The sequence below is a fragment of the Amblyomma maculatum genome, chromosome 1 (assembly GCF_055883805.1).
Source record: "Amblyomma maculatum isolate TAMU_Amacu chromosome 1, ASM5588380v1, whole genome shotgun sequence".
NCBI lineage: Eukaryota > Metazoa > Arthropoda > Arachnida > Ixodida > Ixodidae > Amblyomma > Amblyomma maculatum.
In genome coordinates, this window is record NC_139344.1 from 78,312,519 (window position 1) to 78,335,035 (window position 22,517).

At 44.8% G+C, this 22,517-nt stretch overlaps 1 protein-coding gene across 1 annotated transcript; it reads right to left on the minus strand.

The window, feature by feature from the left end:
* Window positions 1-244: 244 nt before the first annotated feature.
* On the minus strand, window positions 245-21,979 carry LOC146202863 (uncharacterized). Its single transcript, XM_084588386.1, has 4 exons — window positions 21,942-21,979; window positions 19,853-19,945; window positions 12,673-12,894; window positions 245-3,205 (listed from the first exon to the last, which is right to left on the minus strand). The coding sequence occupies exon 4, from the start codon at window positions 3,164-3,166 to the stop codon at window positions 1,343-1,345; it is 1,824 nt and encodes a 607-aa protein (XP_084444512.1). The 5' UTR covers window positions 3,167-3,205; window positions 12,673-12,894; window positions 19,853-19,945; window positions 21,942-21,979; the 3' UTR covers window positions 245-1,342.
* Window positions 21,980-22,517: the final 538 nt, after the last annotated feature.

Here is a 22,517-nt window from a genome sequence, read left to right on the forward strand (position 1 = left end):
GATGAAGTGGAGGACAGGAAAAGGCGACTGCCGATTTCCCCCGGGTGGGTCAGCCCGGGGGTACCGTCTATGGGAAGCGTGAGCCAAAGTGGCGTGTTGCCTCCGCCGAGGGGCCATAAAGGTCCAAACACTCGGCATCGGCTCAACCACCAGGATCCCCTTTTCCCCAGACACGGCGATGCCACGCACGGCTAAGCGTGGGTGCTGGGGTCCGTGGTGTCGCACAGTACACGCAAACACCTGCTTTAACAGGTGCCCCTGCGGGCGACAATGCTCTGCATCCATGTGCAACAACCAATACAGCACAACACAGCGTGGACAGATCACATAACAATAAGGTAGTCCAGGCTAGCACCATCCTGCATATTTTCTAACAAAGTAAGCAATAGTTTCACGTGAAAACTGCAAAGCCTTCTGGATTTTTAACAACATTGCACAAGCATACACGACTCGGCACTGCTGCACAGAATTGCGGAGGAAAGCAAAAGGCAAAAGAATTACTTCTTGTCCGGCGTTCAAACGTGGGACCACAGCCTATCCGGGACAGTCGTCCTACTAGTTAAGCTAATCAACAGAGGCAGCATTTGGGCAAGTTTAGTTTACTATGTTGTTTGTGAAAACATTCAAAAAGACAAACACCACAGAATCATTATGTGCTTATTCTGTGGTCCTTGTCTTTTTCAGCACTTTCAAAAAGAACATAATAAGGTAACAAGGAATGCTAACAGTTTAGAGCTAGGTTGAAATTGAACTGATCAAATCGAAAAAAGAATGGTGTTGGTCCAATATTTAGAGGACTCCCCCAAGGCAGAACAGATGCACAGTAAGAAATAATTACTTCACAATAATTCGTACAAATTTTCTCAATATGCTACCCTCAAATGCAACAAGGACCTAGAGTCCTGCTTTGGAATTTATGCATTGTCACTTATCCAGAGCCACAAACATGGAAACCAATAATACTGCACATTTTATATTCAATAAACTTTAACTTCAAACTTCAAAAAAAAAAAAACTTAAAGACACCCTCTCTTAGAATGCAGCCATAAAGTTCCCTTTGCCAAGGTTGCTTCACATAAAATTGAACAGCTTCTGCAGCTACCAATAGAGCCCAGAACCACATTTAGATAACGAACTTATATATGTATAGAGCAATATAGCATCGTCCTACAAAAACACAATGATTTCCAAGATGACTAGTCGCAAGTCCTACTTGAAGTTATCCACAGAGTCCTCCTTTTGTATTTCCTTCCCATCAGTGTGCCGAATGGAGATTCAAAACACAAGAACGTGTTGCAGACTGCACAGTAGGGAATGATGAGAAGGTGCACACATCCACATCTCAGCTTCGCATCCTCTTGCGTGACGGTTTCTTCGGCAGCTCATCCAGCACATCACTGATGGTCAGGAAAGCACGCACTGACAGCCATGCATCTATTCCGAGCTGGCTAATCTGCTTCTGTTGGTCAGCCCGCTCGTGGCAGACAAGCTCACTGCGCACAATGCCAGTGATCTGCCAGAAGTCCATCTGCAAGCGCCGCTTGCACTCTTGTAACCTTGCATTCACTTCTGCGGGGCCCAGCTGGAGTTCATACTGAGCTCTGGACGTCACTTGCGGATGCCACCACACACGCTCGAAGGCGGATGCTGCCCGCTTCAGAGTAGAGCCCAACAAGAAGCTCACAGCGCACTCGACAAGGGACAGGTTGCGCCGCTTCAGCTGCTTAACGGCCCGCCAGTCATTGTTGTTGCACATGTACCCCACAATGTGCACAGAGGTGAGTGTGCAGTTGCTGGGGAGCAGCCTAGCCAGGATACTGACGAGCATCCCGTATGCTCGCTGCTCAGCACAGACATAGGAGAGATGGTACACCTTCCTGCTGGCAGCCACCCAACTGCACATCCTGCCTATGTCATCGTCAGCCATCTGCCAATCTTCAATAGACAGCTTCTCTATTGTGTCATTCTTGCACAGGCCTTCAACAACATGATGTGCAAGCTCTGTTGAGAGGTCAAACCTCATACAGACGTTTTTCAGGACTCGCGTTGATGACAGGTAGTTAGCGATGAGAGTTGCGTCTTCCTTCGTCACGCTGTACTGCTTGTAGTTGAGTCGCAGATCTAGCCCAGTGATGTGGTCATGCAGTGGCAGGGCCGCTACAACCTTGTGAAATGCCTGTTGATCCAGGCCATTGAACTGGTAGGTACCCATGGTTAAGAGATCACCATACGACTGCAGGGCCCACACAAAGTCATCCACCTTTGAAACACAGGTGCCTAGCCTAACCTTCTTGAAAGCATGCGTACTCTGCAATGCGCTGTAAAATGACCTCTTGCAATGTACTCTGTCAAAGTAGATCTGCTCCAGTGAGCGGCAGTTGGCAACTTCTGCAAGAAGTTGGTGGTTTTCCTCCTCATGGAATATATGTCGCAAAGAGAGCCTTCTCAACGAAGATGTCCTGTTCAGTGCTAACATGAAAGGCAGGGCTTGAGAAACACTGCCAAGCAAACCGACAGCATAACTGTAGATTGGGTCCTCACTACCACTCTGGTCACATGGGAGTTCATGCACAGCATCTAAAAACCAAGAGCAGTAGGAAAATTCCACCTCCAACAGAGCTTTGTTGCAGGTGATGAGCCGAACAAAGGCCAGGGCAGTGACCAGGTCCAGGTCAAAGTACTTAAGCCGTAGACTATTCAGCGTAGAGTTATCTAGGAGTGCATTAAAAACAACGTCCATCTTCCAAGCTGTAGCAATGCCCTTGCTAACAATGGCCAGCTTTCTTAATTTTTTGTTGCAACGAAGAAAATTGGAAAACGCAGTTCCTTGCTTATCAGTCAGCACATGTTCATCCACCACAAGTTCCTGAATGCTCTCATTTTTTTTCAGAGATTCAATGAGAGCTACAGCAGAGCCCCTAAATAGTGAACAATAGGCAACATGAAGGAGCCGGAGTGACTTTGACTCAGCAACGATGCTGGCAACCGCAAGCTCCACACCATTGATGTTGCTGAAATGGAATGCACACTTAAAGGTCAGTTCAGTGAGGGACTCGGAGCCACATAAACTGTTCATGAGGTTTAGTGCTGCATTGTTCATCACCTGACACTTAGTCACCCGCAGTATCTTAACTTCGCTCTTCCGCAAAGCCTCAGAGAACACCATTGTGTAGGAATTCACCACAAAGTGGAACGCATCAAAGACCTGCACATAGAAAAGAAAGACACAGCAGAGCAATAATTCTAACAACTAGAAGCACCTTTATCTAGCCATATGCCTGGTTAATGAAGACACCTAGCATACCTTTCTTTTCTGCACAGTTAGCGGCTATAACATGCTCCTCCTTTAATAGAGGTGACTAAGAAAATTCTACAGTACAAGTTTTTTGTTCACAATGAAAAAGAGACTGTCCGGCTTTTTCTCGTTACGTTGTTCATTAGCAAAACTCATTTATTGATCAGAATTGGATAATAAAGAGCAAAGCAACATTTTCTCTGCCACTTCATCAAACTAAAACCAACAAGAACTTGTGACTACTGTTTGGAAGCTTAGACACAAGGGATTCTCATCCAAAAAAACTATCTTGAAGAAACTGCACCTATAACAGCAAAATATACTGATTCTTACGCTGGCTCTGTGCTAATTTTTTTCAAAAGGACTGAACACTACTTAAAGCATTCAATATTTTTCAGTGCAATGGGAAGCTTGCTGTCTAAAGTGTATTCTACAATGACTTCCTTAAGAATAGTGTAGAAAAGTTTTGATGAAAATTTTTCGAGCAGTTCGTGCTACGTCCAATGCTCAAAACCATGATTAGCAAGCCTGATGGTGATTACATGTCGGCAACAATGCTGTGTCAAAAACTGACATCTCATCTGCCAGACAGTATTTGGACATTTTCTTTTGCAGAGTAGCACCCATTTCAGTTCCACACTCAAGGCTATTATGGCATAGGAATGCAGCAAGGCTGACAAACAATTGAGCTTCATCCAAGAAATCCAAAACAGTGTGACACCATCTAGTGAGAGAAGCTAAAAGTACCTAACTGGTGGTGCAAAGCAAGCCTTTTATTGAAGAGCACAATAAAGCTAATGAAAATATAATCAAACTCTTAGCGCTCGCGAAAAAAAAAAAAGGCCACTTTTCCACTTAAAGAAATTGGCGATATTTTCCCAATGTCATCGTTTTGCCTTAAGACGACAGCATCAGTTTGCTTTATGCGATTTTCACTGCCAAATCAAAGAGTAAACTCTTATATCTTGGATATTGCAGTGCAGCTGTATAACAGGGAAAGAGCTTTTCATTTCCACCGTAATTTCATGACAGGTTTAGATCAGCATTTGGCTCCTTTAAATTCCTGTCCTTCACAAGTGGCTTACAGGACACACCACCCTGCGTTTACTCTTCATTATGGCTGAGGCCTGGGGTACGGCCCACTTTAGCCAATGATGAAGGACCGGAAACTATGAAATGAAAAGGAACAGGTTTTAGAATGGACAATTTGCAGAACTCTGTAAGTCAGCTTCTCTGCAGAGCTTCTTTTCCAATCGAAAAGTCTCGTTACCACACGACACTCGCAGTCTTCGTTGAAATGCAAAGAAGCAGGCACCTCTTTAGGACGCATTCACAATTGCGAGTCGCAAACGTGTCGCAGGGAAGGGGCACGACGAATCAACCAAACCCAGTCGCACTCGAGCAGCGAGGCACTGGACAATCCCTGCGCCATTCACCCTCTATTTCACATATAAAGAGGTGGTATTCAAACATTATACTTTTCCGACCCTTCTCCTGAGTCATCTTGAAGTCAACTGGAGACATTCCTGAGTTTACTTAAAAAGGAAGAACTTCCTTCTGTTCGATTCTTCAAATAATGCAAGAGTGGCATCTGGGAACGAGACCTTTCTGTTGGAGAACAAGCCTTGTAGAGAAGCTGAATTACAAAGTTCGGCAAGTTGTCCATTACATTGTACCACAGCTGACTGCTGCTGACATTTTACCAGCAATGCCAAGTCACCGACTGTATGACTTGGCCCACTGTCTGACGTCACCTTCATTTCTTGTGCACGCTGCTATTCTGCCAGCCGCCGTAAGGGCACATGTATCTCCTCAGCAGTACATTAGTGACAACACACTGACCCTAGTCTGCACCATGCCAGCCGTTATGTAGAGGATCCCCATAAATGGTCCAAGCCCACCACAAACACCAAATGCCACTTGTGGACGTCCTGAGCATATTAAATGGCCTGGTCATGCAGTTTAACGTCCCAAAGTAACTCAGGCTATGAGAGATGATATGCATATTAAATGGTTATTATTTACTCATTCATATAAAATGCTTTCAATCCCCAGAGGGATTTTTACAGGCAGGGCACAAAACATGTACAAAAAGCTAGACAATATTTGAAGCATGCTTAAAAGCAAGAACAGAAATTTGCACACAAAAACAAATTGTGGTAAGAAAGAAATGAAGAAAGAGAATGTTCAGTGTAGTTAGACAAGAAAATACATCAATAATGACAAAAAGAAACTACTGCCACCTATGAATAAAAGGTTACAATGAAAAGGTATCTGAATGAAAATGCATAAAGTGCACATATCAATGAAACAAGTACAAAGATATCAGTGAAGGTTTTCTTGAGGATGCTCTTTGTATATTTTACAATTTAAGAACAGCTTTACAAATGCAAACTTATTTCCAGTATTAATGCCATGCTCCTATTTTCCTTGAGATCTATTTTACCCACAAACCATTTCAAAATTTGGTATTACCTAAATTAACATTTTCTGGTTATAACATGTGTCCAAGCTAAACGTAATAAAGGTTTTAAACAAGGCCCTATCTCTGTGAAACCAAAATAAGGGCTGTTTACAGTTGCATGACATAGTCTCAAGTAGATTTTTCATTTCTGTAACTTGATTAATTGATAAATATTAATTAGCTAACTGTTGACTCTGAGAATAAAGTGTCAATACAGAAGTTTTACATCACCTGTAAAAACAGCAGAGTTAAATGCTAGCCCCAAACTATGGCTTACGTAAACTACCATTTTCACCGCCCTTAAATGTGTTAGACTAAGGACACCATGTGCCAAACACAGGGTTGAATGTGTTGTTGTGTTAAAAAATAGTTTTTTATAGATTCATAATTTGTTTAGGAGGTTTGCTTGTTTTAACAATTGAAAACGCATGAAATTGCAACAAGGGCATTTTGCCTAGTAAGAAGCTTGGATGAAACGGGGTGCGTTTATTAGGAGAGATCTAAAATGCTTTTTCTTTTAAGATTCTGTGCATAACAGTTGAACATGGTTACTTTTAGCTTATCTCCACATGCTTCACTAGTAGGTTTGAGTGTAAAGTTTTGTATGAAATATGTATGACTAATGCAGATGCAACATAGTACTTCGATAAAGTGCCCTTTATGACTGCATGACTTCCATTTTTGAATGGAAGGCTTAAGCAGGTGAAGTTTGCTGTTCATATCATCACTGCATGAAGCTTGCCATTTTGTTCATTTGCTCTTAACAAACTTCATGCGGTCTTTACAAGGCAAGTTCATTTGTTTTATGTTACAGTGTTACGAGCACATGCAGTGCACTCGTCCGCTTTCTTGTTCCCTCTGATTCCCATGTGACTAGGGACTCAGCAGAACTTCACTACTTGTCCTTATTTAATAAACTGCATTGTGCACGATATCTCCTATTAAGGACTCCCTTTGTGTTTTGGGGGAGTAGCGCTGTGATTACACTTACAGTGCGTAGTGTCGCACAGTATACCACACCTATGTATTTTAATAGATGCCCCATTGTAGGCTGAAGGCCTAAATGCATTCTCAGTGAGCGCACTCGACCCCTGCTATTTCCCTATCCGCCTCAGGCTAGGCAGGAAAGTGGAGGTGACAGGCTTTTGTCCCCAACCCACGGAGAATGGGCTACCTCACTCAGCTACCCTATTCACTACACCATAACCTTGCTTCAGGCAACACAAGCCATGGCATGGTGGCAAAAAAGTGTCTCCTTTCATGCATGGTCCTCTAGGGCTGACCTTTTACTGATATATTCAGGGCAAATTTTGAATGGTCCTATTTTGTACATGCGGAAGAACGAATACTTCTCTGTTGCAACGGGGTTTACACAACTGGATTGGAATAGAATTTACCTGCTCTTTGTGGCGTGTAAGTGCTGCCATCTATGAACACAAAAAAATTTAAATCTGAGTTGCCTTGCAACTGGTGAACCCTCTTAACTAGCAGTCAATAAACTAGGAGTGTAATCACGCTTGCCTTCTAGTCCGAAATAGGTTTGCTTATTGGAATGTTTGAGCTTCGGGCAAGCTTAAAGCACAGAAAAAAGTATCTCTTGAGCTGCTCGCGGTTGGCCTCCTGCATTTTTTTTCTGTTGGGGGTGAATGCGCTGCTGTTAAATGCCGTCTCAATCTTCTCCTGATCATTGAGAATCCTCGAAACCGTGCATTTTGGAATGCCATGCCATTTCGCGATAGCAGTTTTCTATTCATTGCCAGTCTTGGAGGACTTTCATTTTAGCTTTTAAAGATACTGCATTATGGGGACACTTCTTCGCAGTTTACTCCATGCATGCACGTGAAAAGCAATGAACAAGCGGCTCTGCTTCACAAAGTTATTCATTTGCCCACTGTATCACATTTAAAGATCGGTGTATAGAATAGGCAGTGTCTACTGGGCCGCCCGACGTCTTCGGTTACGGCCGACAGCGCAGCGACTGCGTACTGAAGCCCCGTCCTGCCTGCAGTATCATTTGAACGGCTTGAATGTCAAAAAATGTGCGGCCTTAGCTGTATCATGAAAGTACACGAGCTTGCAACGCTTGCAGCATGGGATGCCCCGAGCAGGCTGCGCTATGTTGCACTTACTGTGGCGAACGCCGCCGCCGTGCGTGACCATCCCTAGTCGTTGCTAGGCCTAAATTGTTTTGCTTCGAAGCCGCGGCAGTCAGTGCTTTGGAACTGATCAACGCTGTCGTAAATCGTCTACTTATGAAACTGCCTTATTGTGAATCCTATTCTGCCATAGTACAAGAATGATAGGATTAACTCAGGCGATGCATTAATCGCAGAGCTAGTACAAGCGGACCGGATGAGCCGCAATGCACCGGCGGCAGCTGGCTTGAGCAGAAACTTGCTTGTATCACGGCTACTGCTCTTACCAGCAATTTGCTGCTGGTCAGCGATCGTCACGAGGGCTTCATTCTTGATATTCGGCTCAGTATTCCAGACGGCAACAAATTTTAGCATGCTTTATTTCGCACGTCGGCGCTAGCGATCCGCCACATCGTTCGCGTACGGTTTGCGGGAGGAGGGGCCACTGTGGCGGTGTTTACGGCGGTTAAGAAGGTGCTGCCATCGTGCGGTGCTCGACCGCGCTGCCGCATTGTTGACACCTCATCAGACGGCACTCTGGTACTCCTGAAACCCCGTTATAAATATTTGTAAACGCAGCTTCGTTCCGTTGATCAAAGCGCCGCTTCGGTTGTTGTAATTGATGGGCAATGGCCGCCTAACCGAGAAGGGCGGCGAGCTGTGCAACAACAGCGAACAGCGATTGGCGGTGAAGCGTAACCGTGGTTAAGCCGGCCGTGTAACAGAGGTATTAGAGCCCAGCCCACCAGTTCCTTTTGTGCAGTTGGGTGCGGACTGGACACCGCGATCTCCCAGCGCTCTATGTGTGTAGCTGCCAATTGCGGGATGGCTGGAGCTCAGAGCAGATGTAGAGGATGTGGCGAAAGTCTGCTTTAGGTGCCCCGCAGAGGGTGCATACAGGGAAGAAAAGGCCAGGGCGGATATGGGAAAGGTGTGATGGAGATAGAAAAGTGTGGGACTGAAGCTGGAGCCAGGTCACCTGTTCGGGTGTAGAGAGCGATTGGTGTGGGGGCGGATATTGGAGTCATTGCTCCCTGTAGTGGAGAGTAATATCGTTATAGGTAACCAGGCGTTCACGTGCACTGCCTGGGTCTGTAGCTGGCCCTGCTTGGTTGACGTGCACTCGAGCTATGTTGTGGGCAGCTTTATTCCCAGTGTCGCCCACATAAGCAGGTACCCATAGGAGTTCAACTAATCTGGTCAGGGGTTGAATAGAATTGAGAATTTTGAAGCAAGCGTGTGAATCCTGCCTCGTGCGAAATTGCGGATTGCTGTTCTTGAATCACTAAAGATTAGTGTGGCAGTGGTTGAGGAGATTGCCAAGGCGATTGCGACGCCTTCTGCCTTTAACGAGGACGCAGCTTTAATCGAACCAGAAACTATGGGGTTAAGTGTGTTGGAAACCACGCTCAAAGCATAGGCTTAATGAGTAGCATACTCTGCGGCGTCCACATAGACTGCACTGGTATCTGCAAGATAGTGTTTGTGCAGTGCCGCGGCTCTGGCCTCTCGCCGAGCTAGGTGATGGATCAGGTGGATGTCTTTCGAGAGTGCATAGATTGTTAAAAGAGACAATTGCTCCCGGGGTGGAGTGCATGGGTCTGAGGGAGCTTATAGAGCTGACTCCTAGGGAAGAAAGAATAAGCTTCCCTGTTGTGATGGATAATAGGCATCCAACTTGTGCTGTGTGAGTGGCTTCAATAAGTTCATCTAGGGTATTGTGAACCTCCATAAGGAGCAGACGGGCATTCAACGTGTGTGTGGGGAGATTGAGGGCCGTTTTATAGGCTTGCCTGATTAGTGAATTTACTTTTCCTTCCTCCACCTTGGAAAGAAACAAGTATGGAAGGGAGTACACCACTCGACTCGCCACAAATGCTTGTATATAAGGCGGCGGAGGTCGTTCTCCCGCATTCCCCGGTGATGGTTCGCAGTTCGTCTAATCAGTCTCATGGTCTGGTGGACTGTGTTTGTGAGCTTAGTAACAGTGGCAGTATTCTTGCCATTGTTCTGAATAATGATGCCCAGTATACGCACCTTATCAACCTCGAGAACTTGTTGATTATCAATGTTGACTCGAATATTTGGCGGTCGACCCATGTCTGTGAGGCACCTTGAAGGGTATAAGAGCAACAGTTCTGATTTACTCGGTGAGCAGGTGAGGCACACTGCTCTGCCGGTTCGCAGGCGAACTTTTTTCTGCCATCTCAGCATCCTTGCTGCGCTGCTGCTTCCTGCTGTTTTCTTTTAATTATGTTGTGCTGACCATTCCTTTGCATCGTGTTGCACAGTTGGGTGTTTCGTTCTAAATACATGGATCATCAGCCAACATGAAAAGTCCGGCTTTCGCCCACTGCAGCTCTCTGTGGTGGCACGCGTATGCGCAGCATGAAAACAACCCTTCTCCTCGACGATGCGCGCATCAAGAGTCATGCGGTGGAACACCGCCATAGTTACAGTGCATCCGCTGTAGCAGCGTGTGCCACGCACAGCGACCTTGGCTTTACATGGCATAGTGAAGCTTTCGCTTCAAAAGTTATGAAAAAATTGCACAATGACTAGCAGCTAACCATCAAAGCAATCCAGCGCTTGCTGCATTTTGCAAGGAAACAACAACAATGCGCACAAGAAGACGCAAGATGGCAGAAAACAGCGGCACAGCACGCCAACACATTTGCCAGCAGCCGACGCGAGAGGCGATCACCCCGTTCTCCCATCATGCTCCGCGCGGATCCGCCAAGGGATGAGCGGCGCTGCAATTTGCAGGAAGGTCTATTGTCAATTTCAGTTCACTGTTGCCAAAACTATACACGATGACCATTTTGATTTGCTAAAATTTGTGAATTTTCTCTCAACAATCACCAGAATCGCACACATGAAGAGGTGCTCAGAACGGCGTACGAAAGTGGTGCCTAGATCAGTGCGATTCAAACTATATACTCGTGAGCATTTACGCGCACTCCTTCATAGTCAAAGCCTCTCTCATTTTTCATTTTTTCCAGCCGCTTGTATAGCGTACGCATTTGAGCAAAATTGTAATGAAGCGAGTGGCCGACATCGGCACTGCTACGAGCAACAAGTGACAGAGAGCGAGTTGGCGACGACTGTTTGCAGGCGACAATTACATGTTTCCAAATAGTGTTGGCACGGCGTGATGGGATCGCCAAAACGACGCAAACATTGTGTTTTTGGATGCAGTTGAGCAACTGTTTCTGCACTGTGACTCCACTATGAGAGCATATTGCGGAGTCACACTGCAAGCAGAACAGACGACGTGCCTACTTGTTCATGGCACAAGTTTTTCGCTTACGCGACATTTCAATGTTATGTCTTCTGTTTTTTGACGTCAAGTGAAAACCTGGCAATTACAAACCGAAACCGAAATTGTTGTGTACTAATAATACGGTAATAAATTATGCAATGCGATTTTGGGCTTCTAAAACCGTGATCTATGCTTACAGAATCACTACACACATATTTACAACCCAAAAGCACAGCACAAAAATTTGGTGTCCCTACCCCTTTAATGCATGCGGCCTCCCATGCAGCTGCACCTACTATCCGCGCTGTGCTCTGCGCTACTGTATCAAGCTACAGGAGAATACCACTTGAACGAATGTTGCTTAAACGAAGTATTCAATTGTGCGAACTGTACTGAATCTCCTCACAGAAACTCCAATGAATGTTATGCAAACACCCTTCAATTTAACAAAATTCAGTTATTGCTCATTTCAGTTCTACAAGCATTTCCCGCAGCGTTAACATGTGTCTCCCATGTCATACTAAACACTTCAACAAGCACAAACCGCACTTTTGTTGCCTATTTTTACGTTGAAAACTACATTTTGTTACTGCGTGACAAAAAGTGCCCATTATTTAGCTATAAACTGAATTGGCTATCTGGACACGCTTGTAGCCAGCGAAATTCACAGCTGGTTCTGCACGCTTAATTGGCTCCACAGCCAGCCGTAGCCAACTGTTTCAGCCCTACTAGGTGTTTTAGCTCCAACAAAGGTATACATATGCATGCTGGTTAACCATGACCTGCTGAAGCAATGATCTGCTTGGAGTTTGCTCTCCAGTAGACCACTGTACTCTAGAGGTCAAAAGTGCTGCCAAAGGTTACTGCCAAAGGTTACTGCATTCTTCGCTAGCAAATTAGTATTGTGACAAATGAATGGGTTGAAATATAACTTGAACCTCCGACGGTTCTTGGAACTAAGCTTACACGCAATTATTTAAGTTCAGCTAACTTTCACTTGTACAATCTTTTACCTCAGGTACCTCAGAAGTTTGTTTCAATGTATTCAGTCCTAAGCCAGTTAGTCCCATTTTGCTTCCCCTAGTCCACTCAGTTCTTTTCAGTGCCCTCTCTTTCTCTTTTGCATCTGCAGCCATCCTATCCTTAGCACTTACACAACACTCTTTGACCCAAGAACTTAGAAAAGTTGGCTTCCCCTGCTGCCTCTTGAGCTTAATGGCAAAAGCCGCTTTAGCTAATGTGGATGCTTAGGCAAGTTGGTGTTCCATAGTTTTTGATACAGCGCAACTGACGTAAGCGAGAAGGGGACACAAGGGGACGAGAAGGCGACGAGTGTGTTGTGCTGTATCGAGAACTATCTAAATTGATAGTTGAAATGCTGAAATGCTCGGAAAAAGAAAGTTCTCGCTATTAGTTCTAAATAATGCGAAGTGCATTAAAGGCCTTACTCATGACTAGTATGAGGAAAGGGGTTGTGCTAGCAGGAGGAATGTGGATGGGAGTTGTCAACACGCACCTCAAGGCATCGATGCCTGGTCAGCAGGCAGTGCAGCAAGACAACTGCGATGGTTCCTTCCCAGGTGTCTACCCAAGCCTGGGTGTCATTCTGAATGGCACAGAGTGCCAACTTGCCAGGCTTGAATTCATAGACCTCGACACCTAGGCACTCTAGCCATTCATTCAGCACTGGAAGCAGGTTGGCCACCACAGGACAGGTGGCGTCAAGCTCGGACCAGCACTGCAATTGGTCAGGTTGATGCGGCAAAGTTCATGAACACAGATCTGGCCCCCATTGACAGTCACAGTCAAAGCTATCACAGAGTTTAAACATGGTGATGCCAGAGCAAGAGCTGTGGTTACACTCCTATGCATATCATTTCCACATTCTTGCCAGTGGCTATGGAGGCAGGAAAGAACACAGGAGAAGCCCGGCGTCACAATTTTGGAAGCCAGAAATAAGGGCTCTGCCATGCCAGTCAGATAGAACTGTGCACGTGCTGCATGGACCAAGGAAGAGCAGATTATCTACCTCTCTTTTTCTTCTGCATCGGGCTGCTGCTACCTGACTGACTAGCCTGCAGAAAAAACTTTTACATCAAACAGGAAGGAAGACTCTGCAATGACCAACTGCTGTGTCCCTGGGTATAACTCATGCATGCTAGTCTTTACTAGCATACTAGTTGAGTGCCACTTTCAACACATAATTCCACTTCTTCTTTCCCCATATTCCAAAGCCACAGCATTCACCCTGGCCTTCTTCACGGTCCTTTATACAGGCCCCATGATTATAAATGCACCTCCACCTGTGTGTTATTTTTGAAGGCAGCACTGATGGCACTGCCACTCTAGAAGCAATAAATGATATCACCATCATCATCATCAGCCTGATTATACCCACTGCAGGGCGAAGGCCTCTCCCATATTTCTCCACTTAACCCAGTTCTGTGCTAGCTGCATCCACTTGACCCCTGCGAACTTCTTAATCTCATCCGCCCACCTAACTTTCTGCCGCCCCCTGCTACGCTTTCCTTCCCTTGGAATCCAGTTTGTTACCCTCAGCGACAATCGGTTATCCTCTCTTCGCACTACATGTCCTGCCCACGTCCATTTCTTCTTAATTTCCACTAGAATGTCGGTAACTTGAGTTTTTTCTCTGACCCACTCTGCACGCTTTCTATCTCTTAATGTTACCCCTACCATTTTTCGTTCCATAGCCCTCTGGGTTGTCCTCAACTTAAGTAGAACTCTCTTGGTTAGCCTCCGCGTTTCAGCCCCATAGGTGAGTACAGGCAAGATGCAACTGTTGTATACTTTCCTCTTGAGCGATACCGGTAAGCTGCTAGTCATAATCTGCGAGTGCTTGCCAAATGCGCTCCATCCCAATCTTATTCTTCTTGTTATTTCCTTTTCATGGTCCGGATCTGCGGTTACTACCTGTCCTAAGTAGACATATTCGCCTACTACTTCCAGTATTTCGCTACCTAATGTAAACTGCTGTTCCTTCCCGAGGCTGTTGAACATTACCTTAGTCTTCTGCAGATTGATTTTCAAGCCTACCTTTCTACTTTTCCTGTCTAGGTCATCAATCATTATTTGCAGTTCATCCCCCGAGTTGCTTAGCAAGGCAATGTCATCAGCAAGTTGCAGATAAATGATAACTGCCTCCCAAACTTTGTAGTACAGTGCAGTCCACGATACCAGATATAACAATATATCGCTTATAACAATCAAATTCTTGGCATTTATCAATTTTCCGATTGGCCCAATGTAAAAATAAACCAGCTATAATGATCGATTATCGGCGGTACATCGGATATGATAGCTTTATCGCCACCCGGCAGACGTTTACCACGAAAATTTTTCTGAATGTTTAATAAAAAAATAAACTACTAAGGAGAGAATGACATAACAACTAAACAAATGCGGCAAAAATGAACTGTTGTGAAGAATTCCACACTATCATCATTGCCGTGTAAAGGGTGTGGCCATATCGTCACTGCCATTGCCAATTATGCGTCCATGGAACATTGCGCCGACTGCATTTACGGTGTGACAGCTCTCGACATGAGACATGAAACAGTTGATTAATCGGGATTTATGGCAGGGTTCAAAGTTGGAGGCCTCATGAAAAAATACGGGCATTCGCACTCTACGATTTTAACCATCATCAAGGCTGGGGAAGTCCTGCAGTTCATCCAGTCCCTAATCGGTTTCGCGCACGCAAAAAGTACTGCCGTCAGCATACGTGCTACTGGAAGCGATGGTCACAGCGATTGTCAAGCTTCATCTTCTACTCAAGCGACCGTGATTTCCAACTTTTTTAAGAATGCTTAAGTTATTTTATGGCTTTTGATGTATCCTGTAATGAAGTGCTTACTGCTGTTTATGCTGATTAGCGTTGTTCAACCCGATTTACTCATCGCTGAAAGGCAAGCCTACATTCATGGGAAAATATGTGGGTGTGGGCTTTTTTATTTTTTCGCCGGTCCAGATATAATGATAATCGGTTATAACAATCAGATTTTCTGGTTTTCTCAATATCGTTATAAGCGGACTGCACTGTACCTGCAAAATCCACAGTTATATGCTATAACACAAAAAATTTCAAATTTCACCCTGAAAAACTGCTGCAGTGCAGCTCGGAGAGCGGGGCCTCCTTTTTCTACAGTTGAATCTTGCCACAACGAAACTTACAGGACACGAGAGAAATATTTCACTAAAGTGAACGTTCGCTGAAATAAAACCAGGCCAAAAGCAGTCAGATTGGATTATACAGTCCAAAAACCTCATTAAATTGTACAGAACTCGGTCAGGTGCTTCTGCTTCTTTTCTGTCATGATTGTTATGGTGCAATCTTCCCACTCAGTGAACAACTGCATTGCAAAGTCGTCAGCATCTGACATTTCACGGACATCCCCCAGAGAGAGATTTGGATATCGCATCTTTTGACTTCAGAAACGCTGAGAATGTGCTCTGCGAGAGGCCAAAATCTGCTGCAACCTCTCCTTTTTTCCTGCATTGGAGATCATTCCATGCCTTGTCTTCTAAAGAATGAAACTTTCACTTGCTCGACACAGTTGCCATGCTAACATCAAGTGCAGTACACAAGCATAAGTGAAAAATGACTAGGGCAAACAAGCTACATTTTTTTATGCTATCACGTGATGTTTACCCAGATTGCAGCTCTGGCTCTGATGAAATTTTTACCTGTACCTTGTCCCAAGGTAGCCGCTCAAACATCATGACCACCAAGCAATGACAACCTTCGTGTGTGTGAATGGGTGGGCCAGTAAGAGCACATATCAATTCCAGCAAATGTTTTTAGTGAAGCAAAGCAGTGTGGACCTACGGAAGTGCACAAATAGGTGGCAATATGCTTATTTTATTCACAACACACATTTTTAAACTTCATTCCACTTAGCAAAAATTTCGTTAACTCGAAACACGCCCTGAAAATAGTTCAGTGTGGTGAGCAAGTTATTCCATTACTTTCTATGGCAAGCTGACAAAGAATTGAAAATATTTCGTTGAAGTGGCATTCATTGTAGCGGGGCTCAACTTTATTCCTTTCCACATGCTACCCAGACATTACAGCAATGCCTCTTGACAGCCTTTCGTTTTGATATGGAATCGAATTCTTGGCAAAATAATCTGACAATGCCAATCTATTGTGAATGTACAATTTCAACTACTACCATGAGAGACATCACTTCTACATCGCTTTAAACATGGTAGCCTTGAGCAGTACGAGAATATTCTCCAATGCACCTCAATACTGACTGAAACAGTGGGTCGTTAACTTCGCATTGCTTTTTATGAAAGTACCTGTGATGGCACCCAGAGGGTTAGAACTACTACCACTCTGTGCTTCACTTCCTTGAAAATAAACATTTCTTCCCAAGCACCGAGAAAAATGACACACACTGCTCTCTGGCAGACACAAAGTGCAACACAGAATAAAACAAGAAAGAAGATGGAGGAAAAATGAACAAAACACATACTTCATAGCAACAGCAATGTACGACTGCAGAGTAGCCGTACCGCAATGATGATGCCGAGTGGCAATCGCACAGGTTATACCACAGTTGCAAACAGTGAGGGTGCATTAAAACCAACAAAGGAAATGCAAACAAAAGAATTAAATATTAGCTGCCGGGCAAGAATGACAGGCCAGGTACATTAATATTTACATAAAATAGCCTTCCTGCCAACAAACTGAAAATCAGGTTCCTTAGTGTTCAGTATCCCTCCCCTAAAACCTCCTCAATTCGCTGTTCCCATTTCAGTAATCTCGTATGTGTTTCATATACTGCTGACAGTACATGCCCTGACCTCTCCAAAACTTCACTCACCTCACAACGGACACAACCTTTGCCCTTTGTTCAGGGTGAAAATATGTTTGCTGTGTCACCTTTGTTTTTATGCTAAATGAGCAGCTCAATGAGACTGTAAAAAAAGTTGCATTCAACACCATCGGCACCGGGCTTTGGAATGCCACAAATGTCGACAAACCAGGAGGCACAGTATAAATGGAGACTGACAGTGACCATTAAGTTCCATCTCCGAGCAAAGCTTGAGCATAAAAAGCCAGAAGTTCAGCCAAGAGAAGCATTTCGCATTTCTCTGGAGCAGCTCAACATTTTGTGCATGGAGGTCTTACACAAGCTTCCGGGACGAACACTCTGAAGCTATGCTCTCAATTCATTCTTGTTGCAAGTTTAATTAATTCAGCAAGCAAGGCAAAGCAAGAGAAGGAAGGATTGCTTGAGCTGATCCTATGGGCAGCAGCCTCAAGCCTCAAAGCACAGCGGTGAAAACGTGAGCCTGGATCTGGACATTTGAAAGGCCCTCAAACCGATAGCCTATTGATAGACTCAAAGACCTTTGAGCAAACAGGCTGTTTCAATAGCCATTGAGCCAATAGCCTATCAAGTGAATGGAAGCAGCTTGCAAGTCTATCAAAATCTCAAAGGCTTTCAAGCAGCAGCAGCGTGCACCCTCAGACGCAAAGCACATGTAGCAATGCGCTTTGGAATGATATCAAAGCGGTATAATTCCTGAAGGATTAGCGTTTACATTATACAGCTTATTTTCCTGGAAAAGAAACTCAGCCCTGACTTTGGAACATTGCAGCATCAAATGCAATACCACTGTTGCCAGTGATACAACAACAACCAATACCAGCTTCCCAAAAAGTGCATGAATGCAATTAGCTTCTCTAAACAAGTAAATTTATTTCAAGAGTGAACAATAGTGTAACGAATAATAATTTCATTCTTAACCTTATTTAGGTTAAGTGTCTAGACTGACTGCTTGCATGACTGCAAAATGATTGGAGGTGACAGTGGCACCACAGCACCTCAGTGTGGGATGACTGGATCTGCTCGACGGCAATCAAGTTTTCCGTGTAGCAGCAGCGCAGCTCCTTCGAGTCTGATTCCAATTAAGAATATCGAAGGCTACCGATTCAGTAGCCTTTGGAAGTGGCCGTGTAACAAGGGTATAACTTTGGTTGCTCAAAGAAGCAATCATCAACAGAATGAATGAACACAATGGTAATCGATCCTTGTGAAAAATAAAAACGCAATGAGATCAACTGCATCCATGACGTGAAAAGCTTGACTAGTGCTGCAATTCCATGTAGCACTAGTCAAGCTTCCTCGAATATAAAAATGCACTTCGACATGTCTGAAAACATCACTGTGTTCACCAACAAAAATAGCCAACTTCTTGGCCACAGCTATTGATCACCTCTTCTACAGAACTGAAGCGACACTTTAGCTGCTTAAATAGAATGGGGCATTGCTTCAGAACAGGCGCCTCTGGACTATAGACACTGTAGCCTCGTCTGCACTACTAAAAGGCCGTGCAAAAAAAATTAGCATTGCAGAGTCAAGCATATCCAGGTAGCAATGAGCATCTCAATGCCTTTACGCCTGGAACTATGGCCCATCAGGGAGCAGCTAAGCAGCACAGTCACTTTGGCTGCTTCAGCCGATCACAGAGTGCTTCAATGGGCCCTGCAGTCTATTCCAATGGAATAAGCAGAGCAGGTAACACTGACCCATCACTTTCCCCAAATGGTGCTCACTTCCTTCGTATCCAGCAGATAGCAATCCCACCACCAATTTGTCGAATTCTACCAATATGTAGCTTTTTACATTTTGTGACTAACGCTTGCATGGCCATACATACTAAAAATGCTTTTAGAAAACTTGGTACTTTGCATGCCACCATGTTAATTTTATGCGTGGCAATCACACCAAAAACATGTTGCAAAGTTCTTTAGGACAAGTTCCCACTAATTTTACAAGAAAAATTTGTGTCTAGAAACCTCATTTGCATTGCCTGCTCTGCGCATAAAAGGGGTTAGCATGACGACAGGTGCACCAATCACACCACATTGTATTCTTTTTGGAGAGGGTAGAGGGTAGATGACACCTCTTGATTGGCATCAACCTGATTCTTAAACAGTTTAGTACCTTCGTGTGGGCCAGCAGGTGCGAAGGAAGCAAGGGCAACAAGACAAATGAAAGCACAACTAGAACATTCTTGTCTCCTTTGTGCTGCACCTCTACATGATGCCTAATCAGTTTTCACCTACCAGCGAGATCAAGCGAAGAGGGCAGTTGTTGAAGGGGTACAATGATGCCATCCCCTCAACGGTAACTGAAAGAGCTTAAAAATACCCTGTAGTTCACTTTTTGTTTGCTGGGAATAAACAAGAGACAAAGAGATTGCAATGCAAGGCAACTTGCTTAAAATGTTCTCCTGTTTTGTGTGCAGAGCAATGGGTGAAAATGCAGTCTGTGAATGGCATTTGTTACTGAAAATGACTCTTGGCACGAAAGCTGACTTGCGAAGATTTAACAAGCTGTCAATTCTTCCATGCTCCTCCCTAGCCTGGCTCATTAAAGTCTCAATCACATACAAATTATAAAAAATTGGTGGATTTAAAAGCAGCATGCTATTGAGGCAAATGTGGCAAGAAAGTGGTCTGTCACTTCACTTCAGGAATGACTTGAGCAGTGATTACATTTCAGCACTGCCTTCCCTACCACTCAACCTGTGGATGCAAGAGAGAAAAACTTAAATGCACAGCAAACTATGCATGATGTAAAAAAAAAATATTCCACAGCTTTGGATGAGCAAACGTGAAAGTCCTTGCACAGGAAAATGTGGCAGCAAAGTCTTACGGCAGTGCAGTGAAGTGGCAGAGAGATACGAGTCTTGGTGAAGGGGGAGTGAAGCGACCGCAAATCCTTGGTCAGCCTGGCGGCCAAGGGCCTCTGCGGAAGAAGGGTGGCCACATGGGCTGCATACTCTGGTATGTTCTTCCACTCAGTTGGCACTGCCATCTTGCTGCCAATTCAATCTGTAGAACAGTTAGTTCATTTTAGACACCACAACATGGCTAAAGTAAGCAGCAGAGTTCTGAATCGCCAAAATGCAGTCATAGTATCGCAAACAATGCAGTTACAGTAAAGTAATTTGGGGGAACCATAACCAGAAGTTGTTTTATCCTTCTACTAGCAACTGTATGTTTGAAAATCCCTCTCTCATGGGGGGAATTAAATCTGTTTCTTATGAGTAAACTTTTCCCTGCTTGAAGAACCAGAGCACAAAGTACTGCTAAAGATGAAATAATAGGCTTCACAAGACTTACACATACGGAAACATTTTCAATGCCTATCAGACGTGTCTGCATTTATATCATAACAATGAATTTCTACAGTTGGTTATTATAAACTAATCAATGCATTCACCACAAATAATTTTACTCAAAACAAGGTTGCAAGTGATCACCATGCTGCTTCCTCCTTACTCTACCAGACTGTACATAAAATGATAATGCTCATTTCATTGGACTATCAATAAGCAATGTTTTGAAATTATTTGGAAAATGCAAGCAGAGCACAACAAACAAAAGTGAAAATACTACTGTAACAGCAGCAGCAGACAAGATACAGAAACCATGTTGTGTATGTCCAAGCCTCAACACTTGCAACAAGCATCGACTTGCCTGAGAAAGGACGTTAGCAGACGACGAACAAGAAATAGGAGGACACACACATGCACTTTTCTTCCCATTTCTTGTCCATCGTCTGCTAGCGTTCTTTCTCTGACAATGAATAACCAACTCACCCCGCCGGGGTGGCGCAGTGGTTACGGCGCTCGACTACTGTTCCCAAGGACGCGGGATCGAATCCCGGCCTCGGCGGCCGCCTTTCGATGGAGGCGAAAAGCAAGGCGCCCGTGTGCTGTGCGATGTCAGTGCACGTTAAAGAACCCCAGGTGGTCGAAATTTCCGGAGTCCTCCACTACGGCGTCTCTCATAGCCTGAGTCGCTTTGGGACGTTAAACCCCACAAACCAACCAACCAACCAATAACCAACTCGCCCAGCAACGTACCTTGTTCAATGACTTGCGACTGTCACATCATGAATGTGGACAGTTTGATTATGCCACTGAAAAAATATTTCAAGCTCGAAAGTGTTCCTTTCTCATGCAACAGTTCTCAACATAACTACAGTACAATTTGGAAGAACATAAAGGCGACAGCAGCGGAGCGACAACATTTTACAGCACTCCGAAGGCTACACTTCTGAAGGCCAAAAACCAGCACGTGCAGTCCATCTCATCAAATTCATGCAGCACTGTGTAGCATACTAGCAACTAAGAGGCTATATTGACAAAGGCTCTGCCTGTACATGATGGTTTTTCTAACCAGCTGGTCCTTAGATTGTCTGCCGGGCTGTGACACTGCACAAGCTATGGCTGGTCGAATAGCTCGTAGTTATACGAACAAAACTCTAGATTCAATACCCCATACTTCAAACTAAACAGGAACAACAACGTTACGAAGTAGGCACAATGGAGTGAAGCAGATGTGCTTCCAGTACACAGAACGCTTCCCTGAATAAAAAAATATTACGCTGAACACACTTTGAAGCGCACAATGCAGCCGCAGACGGCAAACCATAAGAGGGGTCCGATGTGGGCCCGACATGAGCAGTCAGTCGGTGACAGAATTATCGCCCAGGTAAAATATGCGTAGACTGCGCTGAAACGCTCTCACGAGCAACAGAAACGCTGCCTTAGAATTAGCGCGGGCCTGTGCCACTCAGCTTCTCCAACGTACACCCGCCTGCAACAATTACAACCATTACAACGGCTTACAAACCGTTTGCCTCAGCCACTCGATGACGGATGCCCACTAAAATCTGATCAAACGCAGTCGCCACGGCTATGACACATGGTACCGCTAAACAACAACGCACGTACCTGAGAACAAAAGCACGCTCCGGTTTTATACGTGCGATGACAGAAATGAAATTATCCTGACCTCAAAAGGCGAGACTTGATTCTTCTGACAACAGAAAATGCACGTTGAGCGTGCGCGCGCCCCCGCGCGCAGCTGGGATAGCAGTGCCTCCTGGATAACTCAAGGAGGCACTGGCAGCTGGCTGGAACTGGCTAGAAGCGCTGAAGCAAAAGACGCGGTTGACCGCGCGCGACGCTGCCGTCGAATACCGAGGGAGAAAAGTTGACTGTCTGCTTGATTCTAGAGTGTGGGAGCGACGAGTTTGAGCGTTGCCGCGGCCAAAAAGCGGTTGATTCAGCTGGTCGTCGTAGCTGGGGTAAAAAAAAATAATAGTTAAGAACATGCCTGAGGGCCAAAACAAGAAGGGATTCCCTCACACAAGTGGCACCTCTCTCGAAAAGAAGCCATGAGCAGCCCTTAGAGGAAGTAAAAAAAAAAAAAAAACTAAGGGGCCCTGACGTCACTTTTTTGAAGTATGCATGGCCGCGCGGTCGCGCCGCGACCAGACGCTGCAACGTCTCTCCTCCTCCTTTACC